We start from the raw sequence: 21,800 nt of genomic DNA, 5'->3' as shown, positions 1-21,800 counted from the left end.
ATACTGCCTTTAAACATGGAGGTTCTGTAACCGCTAGTTATTGGTAAATCTCTCCTGTAGCCCCAATGCTGCCCCCCCCCACACATGAATGTATGGGGCAAGGATCCTAATGCATTGTGTCCTTGACTTAAATCCAAAGGGATTGGGTACTTGCTTTTAGCTGAATCTGGAGGACAAAATATCTGAGGACTTGTGAGGAACGCTAAAATGGTTTCACTAGGGCTGGCCAAAGAAAAAAAAATGTAATTAATTTGCTACTGGCTTTTGTCCAATGCAAAATCTAATGCAAATTTGTTTATTTCCTCTGGTGGGGTTAGGAGGAAGGAAATCTATAGAATTTCAAGGAAAGCAAAAAAAGGGGGGGGTGACATTTCTCAGAGGTATGTGTGTGTTTGCTTCTCTGGTGCGATGGCATTGCATATTGAATGGTGAGTGTGTGTGAGATAAGGTTACCAGACGTTCCAGTTTCCTGGGGACAGTCCCCGGATTTACAAATAAGTGCCCTGAAAAAATCCATCTATTTAGTAAAGGGACCCCTGACCGTTAGGTCCAGTCGTGTCCGATTCTGGGGTTGTGGTGCTCATCTCACTTTATTGGCCGAGGGAACTGGTGTACAGCTTCTGGGTCATGTGGCCAGCATGACTAAGCTGCTTCTGGCGAACCAGAGCAGCGCACGGAAACGCCGTTTACCTTCCCGCCGGAGTGGTACCTATTTATCTACTTGCACTTTGACGTGCTTTCGAACTGCTAGGTTGGCAGGCGCAGGGACCGAGCAACAGGAGCTCACTCTGCCGCGGGGATTCGAACCGCCGACCTTCTGATCGGCAAGCCCTAGGCTCAGTGGTTTAGACCACAGCGCCACCCGCGTCCCCTATTTAGTAGGAAGTTGAAAAGTGTCCCCGGATTCATTGTGGGGGGAAAAAAATCTGGTAACCTTAGTATGAGAGAGAGATATCCTGTTCCTGTGGCCTGTCCCTGCAGCAGTGTGCAGATTCCCCGAGGCAGGCAACGGAGAGGAAGGGGAGCTGAGCACCGTTGGCAGATGAGGTATAGCCTTCTATTAAACATCTGTGGCTGGGAGAGAGGGAGCACTTTGCGGGGGCGGGGGAATGCCACGGGAGAGGGTGCGTGGGAGAAAGTGTGTATGCGTGCGTTTGCCATGTTCTGGGGAGAGAGGCAGTGAGTGGGAGAGAAACTATATGCTTCGGAAGAGATTGAGATGAAAATGTGTGTCTTGATGATGAGAGGGAGGGAGGGAGAGGGAGAGAGAGAGAGAGAGAGAGAGAGAGAGAGAGAGAGAGAGAGATCGTCCCTGCCCAAAACAACGCTCTCTCTCTCCTTTTGGGGGATAGGTTGTGCATGGAACAGGTTTTATCTGTGGGGTACATGGGGTCACCAGGACATGTTGGCTGGGGTTGGGAGTTTTTTTAAAGAAGAAGAAGAAGAAGAAGAGGGGGGAATTCGTTCAGTTAGCGTATTCATGCAAGCCCACCTACCGTATTGGCCTGAATATAACCCTCACTTCCCCCACCCCCAAATTCCGAAGTTAAAGTGTGGCTTATATTTGCGACCTTACGGTATGCAGCCAGGAGCATGGGGCAAACAGAGCCAGACCCGTGCGTAGTCCCCCGTCCTCTCCCCCAAGGCTGCAAAGGGAGAGAGGAACACAGTATGGATCTCCCCCCACCACCCCCACAGCCCAGTATGTAGCCAGGAGCAATGAGGCATGGAGCGGCTTATATTCGGGTGTTTTTTTTCCTCCCCCCCCTCCATTTTTAAAGGTGCGGATTATATTTTGGCCAATACAGTAATTTGCACTTCTGGAACAAAAACAAAACAAAAAACCCCACACCAAAATTCAGTGGCCATCCTTCAAAATTTGCGCTAATCTGAGTTCCATCATATAGTTCCATAATAATAATAATAATAATAATAATAATAATAATAATAATAATAATAATAGTAATAATTTATACCCCAGCCACTCTGGACAGCTCCCAACAGAATATTAAAAACACAATAGAACATAAGACATTAAAAATGCACAGGAAAGCAAGGTCGGTGTTAGGGGAAGGTGCAGAAATTTGCGCGTTGGTGTGAACAGCATCCAAAACTGCATTGCGTTTGGAGGAAATGCTGATTGAAATGTGTTCATTAGACTACACTGCATGGAAAAATCCATATGGTGGAAGAAATGTGTGCAAGAACGGCCGTGGATTGTTGTAAAAGCTAATGTTTATCACCATCCATTGCCACTAACTGATTGGCAGGAGGTGGAGAGCCCAACAGTAGGTGGCTCCAGAGCCAATGACAGGCAAAGCCAACAAATTCTGGGTTTCATAGAATCATAGAACTGTAGAGTTGGAAGGGACCCCCAAGGGTCATCTAGTCCAACCCCCTGCAATGCAGGAATCTCAGCTAAAGCACCCATGACGAGATGGCCATCTGACATCTGCTTAAAAACCTCTAAGAAAGGAGAGTCCACAACCTCTCGAGGGAGACCGTTCCACTGTCCGAAGTTTTTTCCGTATGTTTAGTCGGAATGTCTTTCCCGTTCATCTAAATGGGTCTACTCTGAGTAGGACTGGCATGGCACACAACCCAGAGCTTTGGGGCTCTTCGTTTTAAAATGTGGGGTTCCGGTCTTTATGGCAGTACAGAGAACCTTGGAAATCAGCGCACAATGCTGGGTGAAAGGAATCCGGAAGGGTAAGGTTTTCTAGTTGTTTTAAGGTGCAGGGTTCAACATAGCTCCCTGGCCAACCTGAGAACAGAGTAAAATACAGTGGTACCTTAATCCGTTCCGGAAGTCCGTTCCAAAACCCAAGCGTTCCAAAACCAAGGTGCGCTTTCCCATAAGAAAGTAATGCGAAACAGATTAATCCGTTCCAGACTTTTAAAAACAACCCCTAAAACAGCAATTTAACATGGATTTTACTATCAAACGAGACCATCGATCCATAAAATGCAAGTAAAAAAATCAATGTAGTGCAGTCACACAATTGATCCATCAGCAGCTGAACTGGGTTCCACACAGTCGCAAAAAAAAAAAACAACGCAAAATTAAATAGCGAAAACAGACAGATCTCAGCGTAACACTCAAATCGGAAGCGTAACACTCAAAACGGAGCATGTTCAGCTTCCGAAAAACATCCACAAACCGGAACACTTACTTCTGGGTTTGCAGTTTTTGGGTTCCATGTTGTTTGAGTACCAAGGTGTTTGAGAACTAAGGTACCACTGTATGCAAAATAAGTGGCAGCATATCATTTGCGTAGTTCACTGCGCTTGCAGGATCCTGCTTTTTCCCTCTTTGCTGAATTTTGGTGAAGTTTTCTCCTCCTTCGTTTCTAGCATGGGGGTGTGTATTGCCGTGTGATTTGAATGCACAGCAGCCCTGACAATTTAACATATTGTCAGTGGGGATCATTCTGGCATTCGGATGAGGGTGAAACGGCAACTGTGGTTGAGTAAGCTTGAACGGAGGTTCCTGTCTTGGAAATTATCCATTGCCCAAGCAAAGAAAGGGAAGCCAAGACACCAGGAAAGGGAACAAAAGTTGTCCTGACGCCAGGATTCTGTTACTTCGAGGTATTAATGCAAAATTGCATGTTGCGATTTTTCTCTACAACAGATGTTTCAGGCCCAGCATGCTGGCTGGGACTAATGGAAGTTGCACTCCAGAAACATTTCCACTAGGTTGGAAATAGCTGCTCTACAAAAAGCAAAACAAAAATCTGCAAATCCCCAAACAGAGAAAGCTAGCTCTTCAAGGAGAAGTATACAACGCTGGTGAGCTATTTTTCTACATTAAGGGAAATATTTCTTCCCCACAACCACCAATGTCCAAGCAAGTAATTTGACCAGCTGAAGCCTGAAATGCCAGACGCCAGGGAAAAAACAATCACCACTTTTGTTCTGCAGGGTTTCTAAACCAGCAGTTGGCGTTTGAGAATCGAGGATCTAGAGGAAGAGGTCTTTTAGAAAGGGCTGGTTGCCAGCGGAAGCCGGAATATTTCTCAGGTGGTGGTGGGAGGTAGAAATCACTTCCATTTCCCTGTGCTGCCACTGGCCATTTCAATGCCAGGTCAAGCTCTCAGTTCTGCACCTCTTTATCCGCAAGGAATCAGCCTTCGGGTGTGTGGAGGATACTTCTGCCCAAATGCTCAGGTAGACTGCTCCTGCCCAGAAGGTGTTGTGTTAAAAAAAGAAAAAAAGAAAGTCTGCTGGTTGCTGCTAGCACCATCCAAATTTTCCAGGTCCCCCCCTCCACATCCTAGCGGTTCTCTGTGGCTGAATCCTAGCGGTTCTACTATGTTAGGCTGTGTGGAACCAGTGAGGAATGGCGCCTGCTCCCTGGCCAGCTGCCCTCACTAAGCCTCTGAGCAAGATGATATTCTTTTTTTCACCTTCTATCTCTCAAACAGGCCGAATGATCCCACGCCAAGAAGAAACCCTTTTGTGGTTTAATGTTGCGTTTATAGCAGCTAATTCTATGGCCCTCTCTCGGTTATGGCCAAGGGCAGATTACACCCTTATTATGTTCAAAGGCTCAAGAAAAGGGGTAGCCAGCATGGCGCCCTCCATTGGTTGAACTTTGTTGTTGTTCAGTCGGTCAGTCGTGTCCGACTTTTCGTGGCCCCATGGACCAGAGCACGCAAGGCACGCCTATCCTTCACTGCCTCCCGCAGTTTGGCCAAACTCATGCTAGTTGCTTCAAGAACACTGTCCAACCACCTCATCCTCTGTCGTCCCCTTCTCCTTGTGCCCTCCATCTTTCCCAACATCAGGGTCTTTTCCAGGGAGTCTTCTCTTCTCATGAGGTGGCCAAAGTATTGGATCCTCAGCTTCAGGATCTGTCCTTCCAGTGAGCACTCAGGGCTGATTTCCTTCAGAATGGAGATGTTTGATCTTCTTGAAGTCCATGGGACTCTCAAGAGTCTCCTCCAGCACCATAATTCAAAAGCATCAATTCTTCGGAGATCAGTCTTCTTTATGGTCCAGCTCTCACTTCCATACATCACTACTGGGAAAACCATAGCTTTAGCTATACGGCCCTTTGTCGGCAAGGTGATATCTCTGCTTTTTAAGATGCTGTCTAGGTTTGTCATTGCTTTCCTCCTAAGAAGCAGGCGTCTTTTAATTTCGCAACAGCTGTCACCATCTGCAGTGATCATGGAGCCCAAGAAAGTGAAATCTCTCACTGCCTCCATTTCTTCCCCTTCTATTTGCCAGGAGGTGATGGGACCAGTGGCCATGATCTTAGTTTTTTTTTTTTATGTTGAGCTTCAATTCAATTGTGTGCATGCACACGAAAGCTCATACCAAGAACAAACTTAGTTGGTGTCTAAGGTGCTACTGGAAGGAATTTTTTATTTTATTTTGTTTTGACTATGGCAGACCAACACGGCTACCTACCTGTAATTCAATTGTGGTTGAACTACAATTCCCATTATCCCCAATCAGGTTGGCCACACCTTCTACGGAAGCCTCTGGGTCTGAAGTGCTCCTGTGGCCAGCTGACAAAACTAACAGCAGAAATAAGAAAAGAAAAATATCATAATCAGATGAAATCGCAAGCAGGATTTGAATTATGAGCAGCCATAGAAGATTGATAATATATGAAATAGAAGGATAAATCTCAGGTGAAATGTTTATTAGAATGCAGTAGGTAAATGAGATGGGATTATGAACAGCGTGGAGAGATAAGACAGGAAGTCAAAGTTTTTGTTGTTGTTAAAATGTGTGGCACTTACTGCAACAACTTCGTGGTGAGGAACAGCACCTATTTTTCTAGAAAGAAGGAAAAAAGCACTGTCTAGAATATATATATGGCAAGATTTTAAAGTTTAATAAAAATTGGACCCCAAAATCTCTTGATGCAGAGGAATGGACTGTGCGACACAAGGAAGGAAAGCCTACCGCCAACAGTGAAAAGTTGCAAGAGCAAAATACAGAACCTCCATGTATAAGAGCAGTATATCTCTGGGTACCAAAAGCTGGTTGACTCAGCCCACTTCCTGGAGGACCAGTTGCTCTCTCTCAGCTTAGCCTACCGCAGAGGGTTGATGTGAGGATGATGAAACTTACAGGATGGAAAGGAACGCTCCTTCGCTAGAGGTTTTTTCAGCAGGGAGTGTACAGCCGCCAATCCGAGATGCTGTGGTGGCGTGCTCCCTTGCATTGGCAGGAGGGTCAGGCTAGATGGCCTTTGGAGATGCCCGCTTACAATTCTGTTGCTATCTGCGCACCACCTCGAGAAGGTGGGATATCAGTATACAGTGGTTACCTCGGTTCTCAGACTTAATCCGTTCCGGAAGTCCGTTCCAAAACCAAAGCGTTCCAAAACCAAGGCGCGATTTCCCATAGAAAGTAATGCAAAACAGATTAACCCGTTCCAGACTTTTAAAAGCAACCCCTAAAACACCAATTTAACATGAATTTCACTATCTAACGAGACCATTGATCCATAAAACGAAAGCAATAATCAATGTACTGTACTATAAAATAAATAAGGCAGTATTGTAGATGATAAAAATTAAAATTATTTTTTTCTTACCTGCATTGATGATAATTATTGTTTGGATGGGGGGGGGGCTTTTATCCCTTTCGACAGTCAATCAACCAATCAATCAATCAATCAATCAGTAGCTGAACTGGGTTCCACACAGTCACAAAAATAACTTAACCGAAAAAGCCTCAAAAACAAAAACGCAAAATAAATAGCAAAAACAGAAGCGCCAAACTTAATCCGTTCCGGATGTCCGTTTGACTTCCGAAATGTTCGAAAACCAAGGCGCGGCTTCTGATTGGTGCAGGCGCCCCGGAAACAATACCCGACAGCCGCATCGGATGTTCGGCTTCCGAAAAACGTTTGAAAACCAGAACACTTTATTCCGGGTTTTCGGTGTTTGGGAACCAAGGCGTTTGAGAACCAAGGTACCACTGTAGTCTCTTCTTCCTTATGCCATGTTTCCCCCCTGACTTCTTAGCGGATGCCGACAAGAAGCTCTCGGCCGAGGAAGAGGAAGCACGGCGGATCGCTGAGATGGGGAAGCCCATCCTGGGGGAAAACTGCCGCCTCGAAGTCATCATTGAGGAATCCTACGACTTCAAGGTGAGGAGGGGGGCACGGCAGGTGCCTTGCCCAGCCTCGATTCCCAGCCCTTCGCACCCGTGTGGCGTTGTGGTTAGAGCATCAGACTCTGAGCTGGGAGGCCCGGGTTCGAATCACCGCTCGGCCACAAAGTTCACCGGGTGACCTTGGGGGCCAGTCACTGCCTCTCAGTCCAACCTTGCAGGGTTGTTGTTGTGGTGGGGATTAAAGGGGGAGGGCCACCTTGCCCTCCTTGGAGGGAAAAGGAGGGATACGGATGCATTAAATAAGGAACAACCAGCAAGCAACATAAAAAGGCTTCGCTGGATCTTGGTTCTGGTTTGGCATTTGTATGGCGCTTTTGCAACACCCTCGTTGAGCTCAAAGCGGCTTACAATAGTAACATGAAATATTCTACTCTTACTACTGTGCTATTCATAAATGCCAAATTATACTATTATTTAATAATAGTTAAATGATAATATTATTTACTAACCCTAATATAGATTTATTTATTTTTTTGGTTATGCGTGGAGGACTGACGAAACCACGACTGACACTGCTCCCACCAAAACGCCACCCACCCTATACTTTTAGAGCAGTATCAACCCACAGTCATGGCTTCCCGTGAAGAATCCTGGAAAGTTTGCTAAGGGTGCAGAGAGCTGTTAGGAGACACACACACACACACACACACACACCGCATTGCCCCTCATAGAGCTACAATTCCCAGAGTTCTCCGGGAATTGAAAAGATTGTTAAACCACCCTGGAAATTGTAGCTCCGGGAGAGAAAGGGGGGGTCTTCTAACATATCTCTGTGCCGGTAACATGCTGCAGTTCCCAGGTTTCTCTGGGGGAAGCCACGGCTGCTTAAAGTGATATGCCGTATTTTTCGCTCCATAAGACGCACCTTTTTCCTCCTAAAAAGTAAGGGGAAATATCTGTGCGTCTTATGGAGCGAATGGTGGTCCCTGGAGCTGAATTGCCCAAGGGCCAAAAGCAGATAGTGCTTTTTAATTTACAAAGAGAAAAAGGGGTGTTGAAAGGACCCCGCTCAGCAGCTGATCAGCAAAAGATCTGGAGAGAGATAAGAGTCCCGGCTCCCTTTCAGCCCCGCCCTCTTGCCCAGGCCTCCATTGTTGAATGTGCTGCATAGGGAGGTTGTTTGTTTCCCCAGCGACATGTGACTGGCTGATTAGATTATCTGTCTGGAAACTGTAGAAATGGCTCCCTTTCCTTCAGAAGCTGCAGAAATGTGAGTTGAGCCCCATAAAAATGGGGCCTTTCCTCTTTGCTTTTCTCCCTTTGCAAAAAAAGCTGCAAAACTTTTAGCTGATCCTCAAAAAAACAGGGCTTTTCCCTTTGCAAAAAAGCTGCAAAGCTTTTAGCTGATCCTCAAAAAAACAGGGCTTTTCCCTTTGCAAAAAAGCTGCAAAACTTTAAGCTGATCCTTAAAAAACAACAACAGGGCTTTTAGAGGAGGGAAACCAGAAAATTTTTTTTTCTTGTTTCCTCCTCTAAAAACGAGGTGCGCCCTATGGTCTGGTGCGCCCTATGGAGCGAAAAATACAGTGTGCATACCAGGCAGACCTGACTGTGCTTCTGTTGCCCCCCCTTCTGCAGAACACAGTGGACAAACTCATCAAGAAGACAAACCTGGCTCTGGTGATCGGCACACACTCCTGGCGGGAACAGTTTCTAGAGGCAATCACCGTGAGTGCAGGTAAGCGACTCTAACTTTGCGCGATTGAGAGAGGCTGCCGTCGTGAGCTTGCCCTGCGATTGTCGCCCAAGGCCCTCTTCTGCGTGCCTGCTCCCCAGGAGGTCCAGAGGGTGGCAGTGCTCAAGCAGGGCCTGCTCTCTTTTTTTTTAATAAATGGTTTTTATTGTTTTAATCTATAACTACTACAGAAAATAAAATATAAATTCACATACATTCATCTATTTTGGCAATCATAGCCGTGACTTCCCTCAGTCCTTTCAAATTTCTATCTTAATTCTATACTTCTTAAATCCATCATTGCTTAAAGTTTGTATACATATTAGTCACTATAAAATTCATAATTACAATAATATTTCCACGTTTATCTACAAAGCTTCTTGAAGTCCTATCAACGTATTCAGCTGAGAATCATTGTCCCTCAAATAGTTCGTAAATTTAAACCAGTCTTTGATGAATTTCTGGTCCCGCTGTTCTCGGATTCTTCCCGTCATTTTGTCCAATTCTGCAGATTCCATTAATTTTACTGTCCATTCTTCCTTTGTCGGTATTTCTTCTTGTTTCCACCTTTGTGCCAACAAAATCTTTGCCACAGTCACTGCATATTGGAAAAGTTTAACATCTTGCTTTTTAATGTTCGTACCTATAATTCCCAGTAAGAAAGCTTCTGGGTTTTTTAACAAATGTATATTTCAACATTTTCCTCAGTTCATTATATATCATGTCCCAGTAAGGATTTGAGGAAGGGTGAAAGGGATGTCAAAGTTTTTTTCCTTTGGGGCGGGGCAAGAAGGGGTAGATTGCTTTAGTGTCTGTACTCAAACTGCATGGCTCAACAGCAAATGGGCCTGCCCCAATGCTTCTCCGCCCCCAAGTCCTTTCCCCCCTTCCCCCCTCTGCCACCCGCCCTTCTTTTCAACCTCCTCTCCTTCTCCATTCCCCACCATCCCCTCCTAATGGTCATCACCCTGTGGTTTGCAGGGTTAGCGCCATCTGCCGGCAGCCGCGTGAACTACAACCTGACAACAACCTTACACAAATGTATGCTAGAGAAGAAATGCAGGGGGAAATACATTAACCTAAACACTGATATAAACACCTTCTTCTGGTGGACTCCTCCCGCCCCGCTCCGCCCTGCCCGTCAACACCTCTCAGCTTCCTGGCCCTCACCCAAGACTCCACCTATCCCCCCTGGCTCTCAGAATTCACTTTTTTAAAAAGAAGAAGAAGAAGAAGGGGGGCGGGAAAAGATTCCTCGCGGTGCCTTCTGGCCATACCCCTCCCTCACCTCACATAATGAGTTGTGGGAAAGAAAATGGAATATATATATATATATCACTGATGACTAAGTAAATCTGCCAGAATCTATGATTTTCCTGTCAACCAAGGAGCCTAGAAATTACTTCTTTGGCAACAAACAAACAAATAAATAAATAAAGCACAGGCGTTGCATATTTTTGCTGCTGCCCTGAAAATCTCTTTACGGTGACAGCACCCGCTATAAAAGCTGTGGGTGGATTTTTTAATTTTTTTTTAATGCCGGGGGGGTGGGGAGGATGGACCGGGAGGGAAACAGAAAGAGAAATTATATATTCCCCCCCTCCCCCGAGTCCTGCACTGCTGTCCACCCACAATGTTCTTTGCTTCAATCTCTCTTCCCTTCACACGGTCAACCAGGCCTCTCCACCCCCCCCCCCCGCCTTTGGTAAGGAAGGAAGGAGACTGTTATGTATTGAAGTTCTCACCCTAGGCCACTAGGGGTGTGTGTATATAGTTCATTCTGCTGCAGTTTTCACTCAGGTCAGCACATGCAAAAGAGGGATTGTAAAGTGACGTTCAGGGATTGGTTAACTACAGAAAGTTGTTACTGTTGCTTTGTAGCTGAGTTCTATATAAGCAGGCTGCTGAGGCCTTCAGCTCACTTCTGTTCCAGCCTGAGAATAAACAAGAGCTGCTTGGAAATCACTGTGTCGTCTGCTGTGTCCACCCACAACTTAACAGAGACCATTTTGTGCCATAGGATTATAGAACTGTGGAGCTGGAAGGAACCTAAAGGGTCGTTCTAGTCGAGCCCCCGTGCAATGCAGGAATTCACACTGAAAGGGCTTTAGTCCTGGGCTCTCAAAATTGCTAAACAGCCCTATGACCCGGAAAGCTGTCTGTGGACAAACGCCCGCTCCCTCGGCCTGAAAGCGAGATGAGCGCCGCAACCCCATAGTCGCCTTTGACTGGACTTAACTGTCCAGGGGTCCTTTACCTTTACTTTTTACCCTTATTTAGAAGCATTGCTGCTTCTACCAGTGGAAGTAGAAAGTAGTCATCTTTCTTGTGCACGAGGCCTATCACCATCATCATTATTTATATACCACCCTATACCCGCAGGTCTCAGGGCGGTTCGCAAGATAAAATTACATTATAAAAACACAAAACGCATTATCAGAATGTAAACAAAAACAGCTGAATAAACTCCCCCCCAAAAAACCTCTGAAATTGTTGTCGTTCAGTCGTTCAGTCGTGTCCGACTCTTCGTAACCCCATGGACCAGAGCACGCCAGGCACGCCTATCATTCACTGCCTCTTGTAGTTTGGCCAAACTCATGTCAGTAGCTTCGAGAACACTGTCCAACCATCTCAGCCTCTGTTGTCCCCTTCTCCTTGTGCCCTCCATCTTTCCCAACATCAGGGCCTTTTCTAGGGAGTCTTCTCTTCTCATGAGGTGGCCAAAGTACTGGAGCCTCAACTTCAGGATCTGTTCTTCTAGTGAGCACTCAGGGCCGATTTCCTTGAGAATGGATAGGTTTGATCTTCTTGCAGTCCATGGGACTCCAGCACCATAATTCAAAAGCATCAATTCTTCGGCGATCAGACTTATTTATGGTCCAGCTCTCACTTCTGTACATTACTACTGGGAAAACCATAGCCTTTGAAATAAAAACAATTAAAAGTTTTTTTTAAAAAACACACACACACACACACACACACACACACACACACACACAATTAAAAAAGCAGTTTAAGGTAAACGTAAAGGGACCCCTGACCGTTAGGTCCATTCGCAGACGACTCTGGGGTTGTGGCGCTCATCTCGCATTACTGGCTGAAGGAGCCGGAGTACAGCTTCCGGGTCATTTGGCCAGCATGACTTCTGGCGAACCGGAGCAGCGCACGGAAACGCCGTTTAGCTTCCCGCCGGAGCGGTCCCTATTTATCTACTTGCACTTTGACGTGCTTTCGAACTGCTAGGTGGGCAGGAGCAGGGACCGAGCAACGGGAGCTCACCCCGTCATTGCGGGGATTCGAACCGCCGACCTTCTGATCGGCAAGCCCTAGGCTCCGTGGATTAACCCACAGTTTAAATGAATGCAAACAGTACTGTCTGCTGGGTGGCAGCAGTCCTTTTGTCGTCTATCAGGCCCTGCCCTACGCCTGACCGAGGTGAGGCAGACAGGACCCTCAGAAATCGGTAGGAATGAGGTGTAGATCTCCCAGTCATGTGGCATGGCTGTGGTGCCCTCTAGTTGCCAAGTTACCTTACAGCATCTTCCAGAATAAACTATGAGAAGAAAAGCTCTTTGAGGTGGACTCAGTACAGGTAGGTGGCTTCATGCTTCTGGCATTAACAGCAGCTTGAACAGTTGAAGATGAGCCGACGAAGCGTACAGGTGCCAAGGGAGATTTTTGCCTCTTTAATTTGCACGGGTGAATTTGCTGCTGCGAAAGGCCCATGTCCATACAAGAGAGGCTGTTGATGGGCTTGTTGCTGTTCAGTCGTTCAGTCGTGTCCGACTCTTCGTGACCCCATGGACCAGAGCACGCCAGGCACGCCTATCTTTCACTGCCTCTCGCAGTTTGGCCAAACTCATGCTAGTCGCTTCGAGAACACTGTCCAACCATCTCGTCCTCTGTCGTCCCCTTCTCCTTGTGCCCTCCATCTTTCCCAACATCAGGGTCTTTTCCAGGGAGTCTTCTCTTCTCATGAGGTGGCCAAAGTCTTGGAGCCTCGGCTTCAGGATCTGCCCTTCCAGTGAGCCCTCAGGGCTGATTTCTTTGAGAATGGATAGGTTTGATCTTCTTGCAGTCCATGGGACTCTCAAGAGTCTCCTCCAGCACCATAATTCAAAAGCATCAACTCTTCGGCGATCAGCCTTCTTTATGGTCCAGCTCTCACTTCCGTACATTACTACTGGGAAAACCATAGCTTTAACTATACGGACCTTTGTTGGCAAGGTGATGTCTTTGCTTTTCTCCCAAGAAGCAGGCGTCTTCTAATTTCGTGACTGCTGTCACCATCTGCAGTGATCATGGAACCCAAGAAAGTAAAATCTCTCACTGCCTCCATTTCTTCCCCTTCTATTTGCCAGGAGGTGATGGGACCAGTTGATGGGCATTGCCATATAAGTGGGCATCATTTGGTCGATTATGCAGGGCAGGGCTTCCCTGCCCCCCCTAATATCCTATTCAAGTTGGCACCCCTGTTTGGAAGCCCTCCCCACCCTCTTGGCCCAGAAAGGCCTCTAACTCTCCACCCCTGCCTCCCTATCCCTAGGAGACGAGGAAGATGAGGAAGACGGGCGTGAGGAACGCCTCCCCTCCTGCTTCGATTACGTCATGCACTTCCTGACGGTCTTCTGGAAGGTTCTCTTCGCCTGCGTGCCGCCCACCGAGTACTGGAACGGGTGGGCCTGCTTCAGCGTCAGCATCCTGGTCATTGGGCTGCTGACGGCGCTCATTGGGGACCTGGCCTCCCACTTCGGCTGCACCGTCGGCCTCAAGGACTCTGTCAACGCCGTGGTCTTTGTGGCGCTGGGCACGTCCATACCAGGTATTTATGCTGAGAGCAGGAAGGTGGCGGGAAGACTTGCTGCAAGGTGGGCCTCTGTGTCAGCCCACACCTTTTTTTTTTAAAGTATATTTATTAACTTTTTCAAAACATCAACAAAATACATGCACACAAACAAACACAAATACAGCTATTACAAACAAACTGCAAAAAAATAAAAATAAAAACTATTGCAAACAAACTGCAAAAATGAAAAACAAGAAATAATTTCGTTAAAAGCTGATTCTTTCCTTAACGTTGTAAATTGACTTCCTCACGTCTGCCCTTCCTGCGTTCATTGTCATTCATCTTTAGAGAGCCAGTGTGGTGTAGTGGTTAAGAGCGGTAGACTCGTAATCTGGTGAACCGGGTTCGCGTCTCCGCTCCTCCACCTGCAGCTGCTGGGTGACCTTGGGCTAGTCACACTTCTCTGAAGTCTCTCAGCCCCACTCACATCACAGAGTGTTTGTTGTGGGGGAAGAAGGGGAAGGAAGAATGTTACCCGATTTGAGACTCCTTCGGGTAGTGATAAAGTGGGATATCAAATCCAAATTCTTCTTCTGACAAGCTGAAACGTGTCCAGAAGAGGGCAACCAAAATGGTCCAAGGCTTGGAAACGATGCCTTATGAGGAATGGCTTAGGGAGCTGGGTATGTTTAGCCTGGAGAAGAGAAGGTTAAGGGGTGATATGATAGCCATGTTCAAATATATAAAAGGATGTCATATAGAGGAGGGAGAAAGGTTGTTTTCTGCTGCTCCAGAGAAGCGGACACGGGGCAATGGATTGAAACTACAAGAAAGAAGATTCCACCTAAACATTAGGAAGAACTTCCTGACAGTGAGAGCTGTTCGGCAGTGGAATTTGCTACCAAGGAGTGTGGTGGAGTCTCCTTCTTTGGAGGTCTTTAAGCGGAGGCTTGACAGCCATCTGTCAGGAATGCTTTGATGGTGTTTCCTGCTTGGCAGGGGGTTGGACTGGATGGCCCTTGTGGTCTCTTCCAACTGTATGATTCTATGATTCTTCTTTACATTATACAAACCTTATTTTTCAAAGAATACTATCCACTCCTTTAACTATAATCTTAATTCATTATTTCACATTTCTTTAAAGCTTAACATAATTCTAAATCTGCAGTCTGGTTTTTCTTCCAAGTTCCTTCTAAATTTCAATCTTACTATACCACACCTTAAGCGCTTGCCTGGCCTAGGCGATTGGGCTAGGCGACTTCACCGTCCTTCCGGTCACACACCTGGAGAACAGGTCCTGGTGCAGTGGACTCACAATTGCTCATTGTGAGCACCACACATTAGCAGAGTATAAACGCGGAAATAAAGCTGTAAAGCTGTGGAGGTTTTGAAGCACGCCTTGTTTATTTCTAATAGTTACTACAAACACTACAGACACTACAGGCGTGCATGAGTGAAACAGCTCTCATGCAGCCATCTTATCCCTATATACAGGTGAAACTCGAAAAATTAGAATATCGTGGAAAAGTCCATTTATGTAAGCAATTGTTTTTATTAGCAACTGGAGTTTAATATATGAGATAGACTCATGACATGCAAGGCGAGATATGTCAAGCCTTTGCTTGTTATAATTGTGATGATTCTGGCGTGCAGCTGATGAAAACCCCAAAGTTGAGATTGGATTACTTTCAAATTAACGAAATATACAAACAAGACAAGAGGATTGGATTTGGAAAAGAGCCTTCAAAATTTGAAAAAGAATGTTTAAATACCAACTATAAAATAATCTCCCATATGTATAAGATGCTGTTAGAATATGTAGTAATGGATGAAATGGTAACTGTCTCAATGACAAAGTGGGCGCAAGATCTGGGCCACCCAATTATGTTTGAAGACTGGGAGAAATTTTGGCAGGTTAACTTAAAATTTACTGCAAACCAGAATATAAGAGAAAACATGTTGAAAATGGCCCATAGGTGGTACCTCACACCGGCTAGACTCTCAAAAATGCATAAATGTGTTGCAAATGTTTGTTGGAGGTGCGGAGTGGAAAACGGAGATCTTATACATATGTGGTGGAGGTGCCGAAAAATCAAAGCATTTTGGGGGGAGATATATGACGAATTGAGAAAAATGATGCCAATCGCTTTCCCTAAAAAACCGGAGATGTTTCTATTGAGTATAATAGATAAAGAGATACCGAACAAATTTAAGGAAGTCTTCTTGTATGCAACTGCAGCGGCCCGTTTAGTAGTGGCAAAAGTTTGGAAACAGCAGGATGTACCAAGTGTCGTTGACTGGCAAGTTAAGCTACAAGAACTGGCCGAGATGGCTCTACTTACGAACAATATTAGAGGGAAGTCTAAGCAGAGATTCATTGAAAAATGGGAAAGTTACAAAAATTATGTGTTGAAATATAACAAAAGTTTTGTTAGTATGCCAGCTTTCGAGGAATAAGGGAAGGGAGGTAGGATAAAGGAAGACGGTGGAGTAAATATATTTTAGAGAATGCATGGGACAGTAAACATACGATAAAGTGCAATGTCGTAAGCACTCAAACTGAAACCTAGTTGAAGCAAGGGGATTTGCCAGGAGGTCGGACACAAGGGTTGATGTGTGTGTGTGTGTGTGTGTATATATATATATATATATATATATATATATATATGTGTGTGTGTGTGTGTGTGTGTGTGTGTGTGTGTGTGTGCATTTGCTGTCTTGTTTTTTTTGTTATTATTTGTTTCTTTTTTCTTGTCTATTATTTTTTTTTCTCTTTTTTCTTTTTTGCTGTTTATTACAACTTTTTATTACGGTCACTACTAAATAGTATTTTTTTGGGGGGGATTGCTTGGTTCTGTTTGTTTCCTTCCTTTCTTTTTTTTCTTCCTTGTTCACTTTTTCTTCTTCCTCTTTTTTCTCTTTTTCTTTCTTCTCTTTTTTTTCTTTCTCTTTTTTTTCTTTTTTTTTCTTCCTTTTTTATTTCCTTTCCCCCCTTTAATATAGAAGGATGTGGCAAAAGGTAAAAGGTACAGAAGGATGAAAAAGAGACATAAACAATCACTCAGTAGGGTTTCAAACTTTATTAAAATCTTGTATTTGATGGAGCCGGCTTGGTAAATCAATGAATAAGATTCATATGTATAGGCGATAAGGACTGGTTACTTTGTTATTTGGAAACTTATGGGGGAACAAGTTATGCTTTCGTTGTTTGTTAATATGATTTATTTATTTTTGTATAATAAAATTATGCAAAAAAAAAAGAGAGATTGTTAATTTGGGGTTCTCATCAGCTGTACGCCATAACCATCACAATTATAACAAATAAAGGCTTGGCATATCTCGCTTTGCATGTCATGAGCCTATCTCATATATTAGTTTCACCTTTTAAGTTGAATTACTGAAAGAAATGAACCTTTCCATGATATTCTAATTTTTCGAGTTTCACCTTTAGATAAGAGTGAAACCTTTCTCTCTGTGTGTGTCAGGGACGGAAGAACAGAAGAGCAGTTTCCGCCCCCTCCTTTCTCATAACATATGACCAGCCGATTCTTGCAACGGGAGGGGTGAAAATACCAACACTCTGAACCCCCAGGGGTGGCCAGCGTTCCTATGCCCACACTCAAGCAGTGGCGGAGATTCATGCTCTGGCACCGGGGGGACGGGGACGGAGAGCAGGCGGGGCGGGGCTGGTGCACATCCTGGGGGCAGGGCATGCCACGTGAAGGGGCGTGGCACCCAGTGCGGGCAGGGGGGCAGCCGTGATGGCACCCCACCGGGATCGCGCTGCCGAGGGTGGTGTGCTCCCCCCGCACTCCTCCTCCTCCACCAGTGCACTCAAGAGGTCTAGGTCCTTTTGCTGGATCTCTTACGAATGTTTCTGTTGCAAATACGTTCTTACCCTTAACCTGATTCCCCCCCCCCTCGAAGTTCACACACAAAGGAAAGGCCGGTTTAGCAACTGAAACACAAGACACAACAGTATGTGGGTGCTGTTTTTATACAGCAGATTTGCAACATAAGCAGGTAGCAATCCACACAGCGTGCACACCTGGTGATCTTGAGAGTCCAAATAGGATGTCCCCAATGCCTAGCAGCCGTTTGCCCACTCTAAAGACTCGGCTACAGTTCCGTTTGTCCCATGATTTCTAGGCCCAAGTCCAAGAGGTTCTTCCTTTCGTCCTGCCACTTTTAAACCTGCTCTTTACTGCTGAATTGGAACAAACATCAGTTGAGTTTTCTCGGGCTTGACATTTGTTCCCTTTCCAGCAGTAAAGAGCAGGTTTCCCCAGGGAAAAACCCAAAAAATCATGGGACAAACGTAAGTGAGGATGAGCCCTAAAAGTGAAGTGAGGGCATTTGTGGCCGGGGGGTGGGGTGGGGGTTGGAGCTTCCACCCCAAGGTGCTTATTCTAAGAACCAAATATTCACCTGCCTGGGCCAGATCATAACTTTGTCTTGACAATCCATCCATTCATTATGATTGCATACCCGTCAACTGCCCTGTTTTAAGCAGGACATCCCGGAATCACAAAAGCCGATCCCGGCTTCTGTTTGATTCCTGGTTTTTTTGGGTCCGGCGCTCTGCCGTGAGTCCTCATGCCAGAGTGTTGGACCGAAACTCTAACTTATGAACAGTCACGCCAGAGTGCCAAAGGTCCAGCTCTGTGATGTGACCCTCAGGTGAGTCCAGCATGACGATAGCATTCTAGGCTTGTCAGTGGGGCCTCGCCAGAATGCTAAAGGTCTGGCACTGTGGTGAGACCCTCTGAAGGCCCAGAGCGCCGGCGCCACACCCCCATGCTGTGCTCTTGCCCTGCTTCTTTTGGGGCTGTGGTGTTGCGCGGCACCCAAAAAATGCACCCGGGGTGGGCGAGAGCACAGCACTGGTCACGTGAATCGCCGGGGAGTGACACATGTCCCAATTTCAGGACCCCGAGCGGGTTGCAATAAAAATACAATATTTAAAAAAAACAAGTTTACAATCAATAGGGATAAGGTGGGTCCCAAATATATGCACCTCGGGTGTCGAAAGCGTATATATTCAGATAATACGATGTTCACATAACCTGTCTGGGGAGAGCACAGAGCGCTTATCTCGCCCACCAGCTCCGCTCTGCCAAAGATGTCAGGGACCGCGCTGAGGAGGGGCTGCACTGAAAAGGAATGGTGGGAGCCACCCCTCCCCCTGATCCTGAATCTTCCCAGGAACAGGAGGACAGTGTAGAGTTGGAACAGTGGTTTGCAGAGGGGCACAGATCAGAAGGCAGAAGCTGGGAAATACTGGATGGAGAACAGCTAGAAGAAGAAGGAACAATGGGAGGGAGAGGTTTAACAGATTCACAGTCGTTGGACAGCATTCCTCCTCCACCGCCCTCCTCAAGGTCGAGAAGAGCTTGGAAAGTCTCAGAACAGAAAGCGCAGAGGGTACAAGCTCAGATTACAAGACATAGGAGTGACGTAGATTAATAGGGGCAGAGGGGGGAGTGAGCCTTAATGGGGAGCACCGCCATTCTAGGGAGACACTTTCTTTTGTCTCTCGCTGTGTTTATTAAAGAAACTGACTGGTAAGACCAGGCGTCATTTTCAGCAGGGGGCCGGTCCACTGTCCCTCAGTCCTAGTGGGGGGGCGGACTATATTTTTTTGGGGGGGGGGAAAATATGAACGAATTCCTATGCCCCACAAATAACCCAGGGATGCATTTTAAATAAAAGGACACATTCTACTCATGTAAAAACACGCTGATTCCCGGACCGTCTGCGGGCCGGATTTAGAAGGCGATTGGGCCGGATCCAGCCCCCAGGCCTTAGTTTGTCTACCCATGGGTAAGACTTCCCTTTCGAGTGATCTACTTATTTACTGCCATGGGGGAGGAAGCCGATTCCCCGAATCCTGACAAGAGGCCAGCCATTTCCTCCCTTGAAGGGGGCACTTGACTGCTGTTGCCCCCTTGTGGCACCAGGGCATCAGTGCAGGAGGAGGAGGAGGAGGCTGTGCGGGGGGGGTGTCCCCCAGGGTTGTCGGCCACCCTCTGTCCCTGCTGACCACGGCTCTCCTCTTCTTCCCACAGACACCTTTGCCAGCAAAGTGGCCGCCCTCCAGGACCAGTGTGCCGACGCCTCCATCGGCAACGTGACTGGGAGCAACGCCGTCAACGTCTTCCTGGGCCTGGGCGTGGCCTGGTCTGTGGCGGCCATTTACTGGGCCTTCCAAGGCAAAAACTTCGAGGTGGAGACGGGCAGCCTGGCCTTCTCCGTCACGCTCTTCACCATCTTCGCCTTCGTCTCCATCAGCGTTCTCATGTACCGCCGCCGGCCGAGCATAGGGGGCGAGCTGGGGGGTCCCCGAACCCCCAAAATTCTCACCACTTGCCTCTTCATGGGCCTCTGGTTCGTCTACATCCTCTTCGCCAGCCTCGAGGCCTACTGCCACATCAAGGGCTTCTGAGGACCGCCGGGGTGAACGCGTGGGGTGGGGCTTGGGAGAGACAACCGGCCAACGGGGGGGGCACCCTCTGCAAATAGACACTCCCGCAGCCTGGTTCCCCCCCAGGTTTCTGAGCATCATTCCTCACCAGCCAGCCAGCCACCCCTCTGGACCACACGGGACAAGGGGGGGCCCTTCTCTCCTCGCCTCAGGAGCAGATGCCTGCGCAATGGCTGCTCACAAAATTTCCAGGCATCTCCAGGCCATTTTTGTCCCCTGCAGTGTCCCACTTGCTCTCAAAGCAGGGCACTTCTGTTTCTCCACTCTTCGCTCCCCAAGGGGGGTCTGCCATACTCCAGTCCTGGGGTCTCCCCTACACACTGGAACTAGGGACGCCAGGAGAGATGGGAGCATGGTGTGTTTGGTGTGTGTGTGTGTGTGTGTGTATGTTCTGTTTTTAACACCCAGCTACCGCAGTGTCTGCAATGTGTCTGCTCAAACACCCTCCTGTGGTACTTCAGCTCCACGGCACCTCAGACCACAAAACGAGAAGGGACCAGACACCGGATCAGGCCCTTCCTTCTCTTGCTCCCCTTCCTTGAAGGCGGGCGTGGCGTTTTATGAAACGGGAGGAGGCCGCTCTCGAGAAGTGAATCCTACGCCAGCAGTAGCGTGATGGGATTTTGCCATTTGCTTTCTCTCTCTCTCTCTCTCTCTCTCTCTCTCTCTCTCTCTCTCTCTCTTATTTCGACATTCTCGACGGGTTGAGGTTGTCATCAGACTCCATCCCAAATAGAAGGGGACATTTGACCTCAACATCCCCACACACTGCCCACCCGTTCCTGGGATTTAGGGCCAACGAACAAGCAAAATCTCCTGCTGCATTTTAATTTATTTTTTAAACGAGGTCATGTTCACCAACGTAGTGAACTCCTTTTGGAACAGCGCCATAACTCGCTTTTAACTCCTGTTCTGCTCTCTGCGGCGAAAGGTGTTGGAATAAGTGTCTGTAGCCCCCCTGCTTTTTAAAGGAGGGGGACACCCCTGACCTTCCCACTTCTTAGGACAGGGTCTTCTCTCCTCCTTTCCTGGAATGTCTTTCTCCAACACAACGAGAAGAATTTCGCTCTAGGTGGGTGGCTGGGAGAATGGTATAGTCCTCTTTAGGAGTCGTTTCGTACCTTATCTGTGGTGGAATGGTGTGGCACATCACTATGGACGATTCTCTCAGATGGGGGGAACCCGGTGACCTTCCTTTGAACCGGAGGCTATAGGTATGTGTTGTCCTCAGTGATCCACTCACCCCCATGCGATTCTTTCGGAGAAGTGTGTGGGATCCAGGAAGGAGGACGGAGAAATTTCAGTGTGCCAGAAATGTAGAATTGATGCTCTTTTGCGGGGGGTGTTGTGGGGCTGGGGGAGGTGATGGATGGCCTCACCTACATGCAGAATGTGAATGGAAGCAGGAACGTTGCCTTGAGCGAATGCCGTTTCCTTCTGGGCATCTGAATGTGCAGATCAGTGTTTGTACAGTAGATCTTAACATATTTCCCTCTGCAGGCAACTTGAAGGTCTCTTTCTGGAGCAAAACATTTGCCCAGACCAGGGGTCGGCAACCTAAGGCCCATGGGCCACAAGCGGCCCATGGGGGTAGTTTAACCGGCCCATGGACCCCCGCTGCCCACTCGGGGACCCTCGCCGCCCACTCGGTCAGTTCCCATGCGCCGCACTACACTGGCACACAGCAGAGTCCTGCAGCCAATGGGAAGCTG

At 47.2% G+C, this 21,800-nt stretch overlaps 1 protein-coding gene across 1 annotated transcript; it reads left to right on the top strand.

The window, feature by feature from the left end:
• The first annotated feature begins 6,217 nt into the window (after positions 1 to 6,217).
• Positions 6,218 to 20,084, top strand: LOC117052068 (sodium/calcium exchanger 2-like). Its single transcript, XM_033158794.1, has 5 exons — positions 6,218 to 6,263; positions 6,993 to 7,117; positions 8,722 to 8,821; positions 13,365 to 13,640; positions 19,673 to 20,084. Exons 1-5 carry the CDS (start codon positions 6,218 to 6,220, stop codon positions 20,047 to 20,049), a joined length of 924 nt encoding a protein of 307 aa, XP_033014685.1. The 3' UTR covers positions 20,050 to 20,084.
• The last annotated feature ends 1,716 nt before the right edge of the window (positions 20,085 to 21,800 follow it).

This window comes from Lacerta agilis, chromosome 8 (genome assembly GCF_009819535.1).
Source record: "Lacerta agilis isolate rLacAgi1 chromosome 8, rLacAgi1.pri, whole genome shotgun sequence".
NCBI lineage: Eukaryota > Metazoa > Chordata > Lepidosauria > Squamata > Lacertidae > Lacerta > Lacerta agilis.
This window is presented reverse-complemented; position numbering and strand designations above follow the sequence as displayed.

What these genes read in the sequence shown, in the direction of transcription:
- LOC117052068 (XM_033158794.1), top strand. Translation starts at nt 6,218, where the DNA reads ATGCCCGCTTACAATTCTGTTGCTATCTGCGCACCACCTCGAGAAG. An exon ending in GGCAATCACCGTGAGTGCAG is followed by an intron (nt 8,822 to 13,364) that starts GTAAGCGACTCT and finishes CCCTATCCCTAG; the next exon opens with GAGACGAGGAAGATGAGGAA. An exon ending in GCTGGGCACGTCCATACCAG is followed by an intron (nt 13,641 to 19,672) that starts GTATTTATGCTG and finishes TTCTTCCCACAG; the next exon opens with ACACCTTTGCCAGCAAAGTG.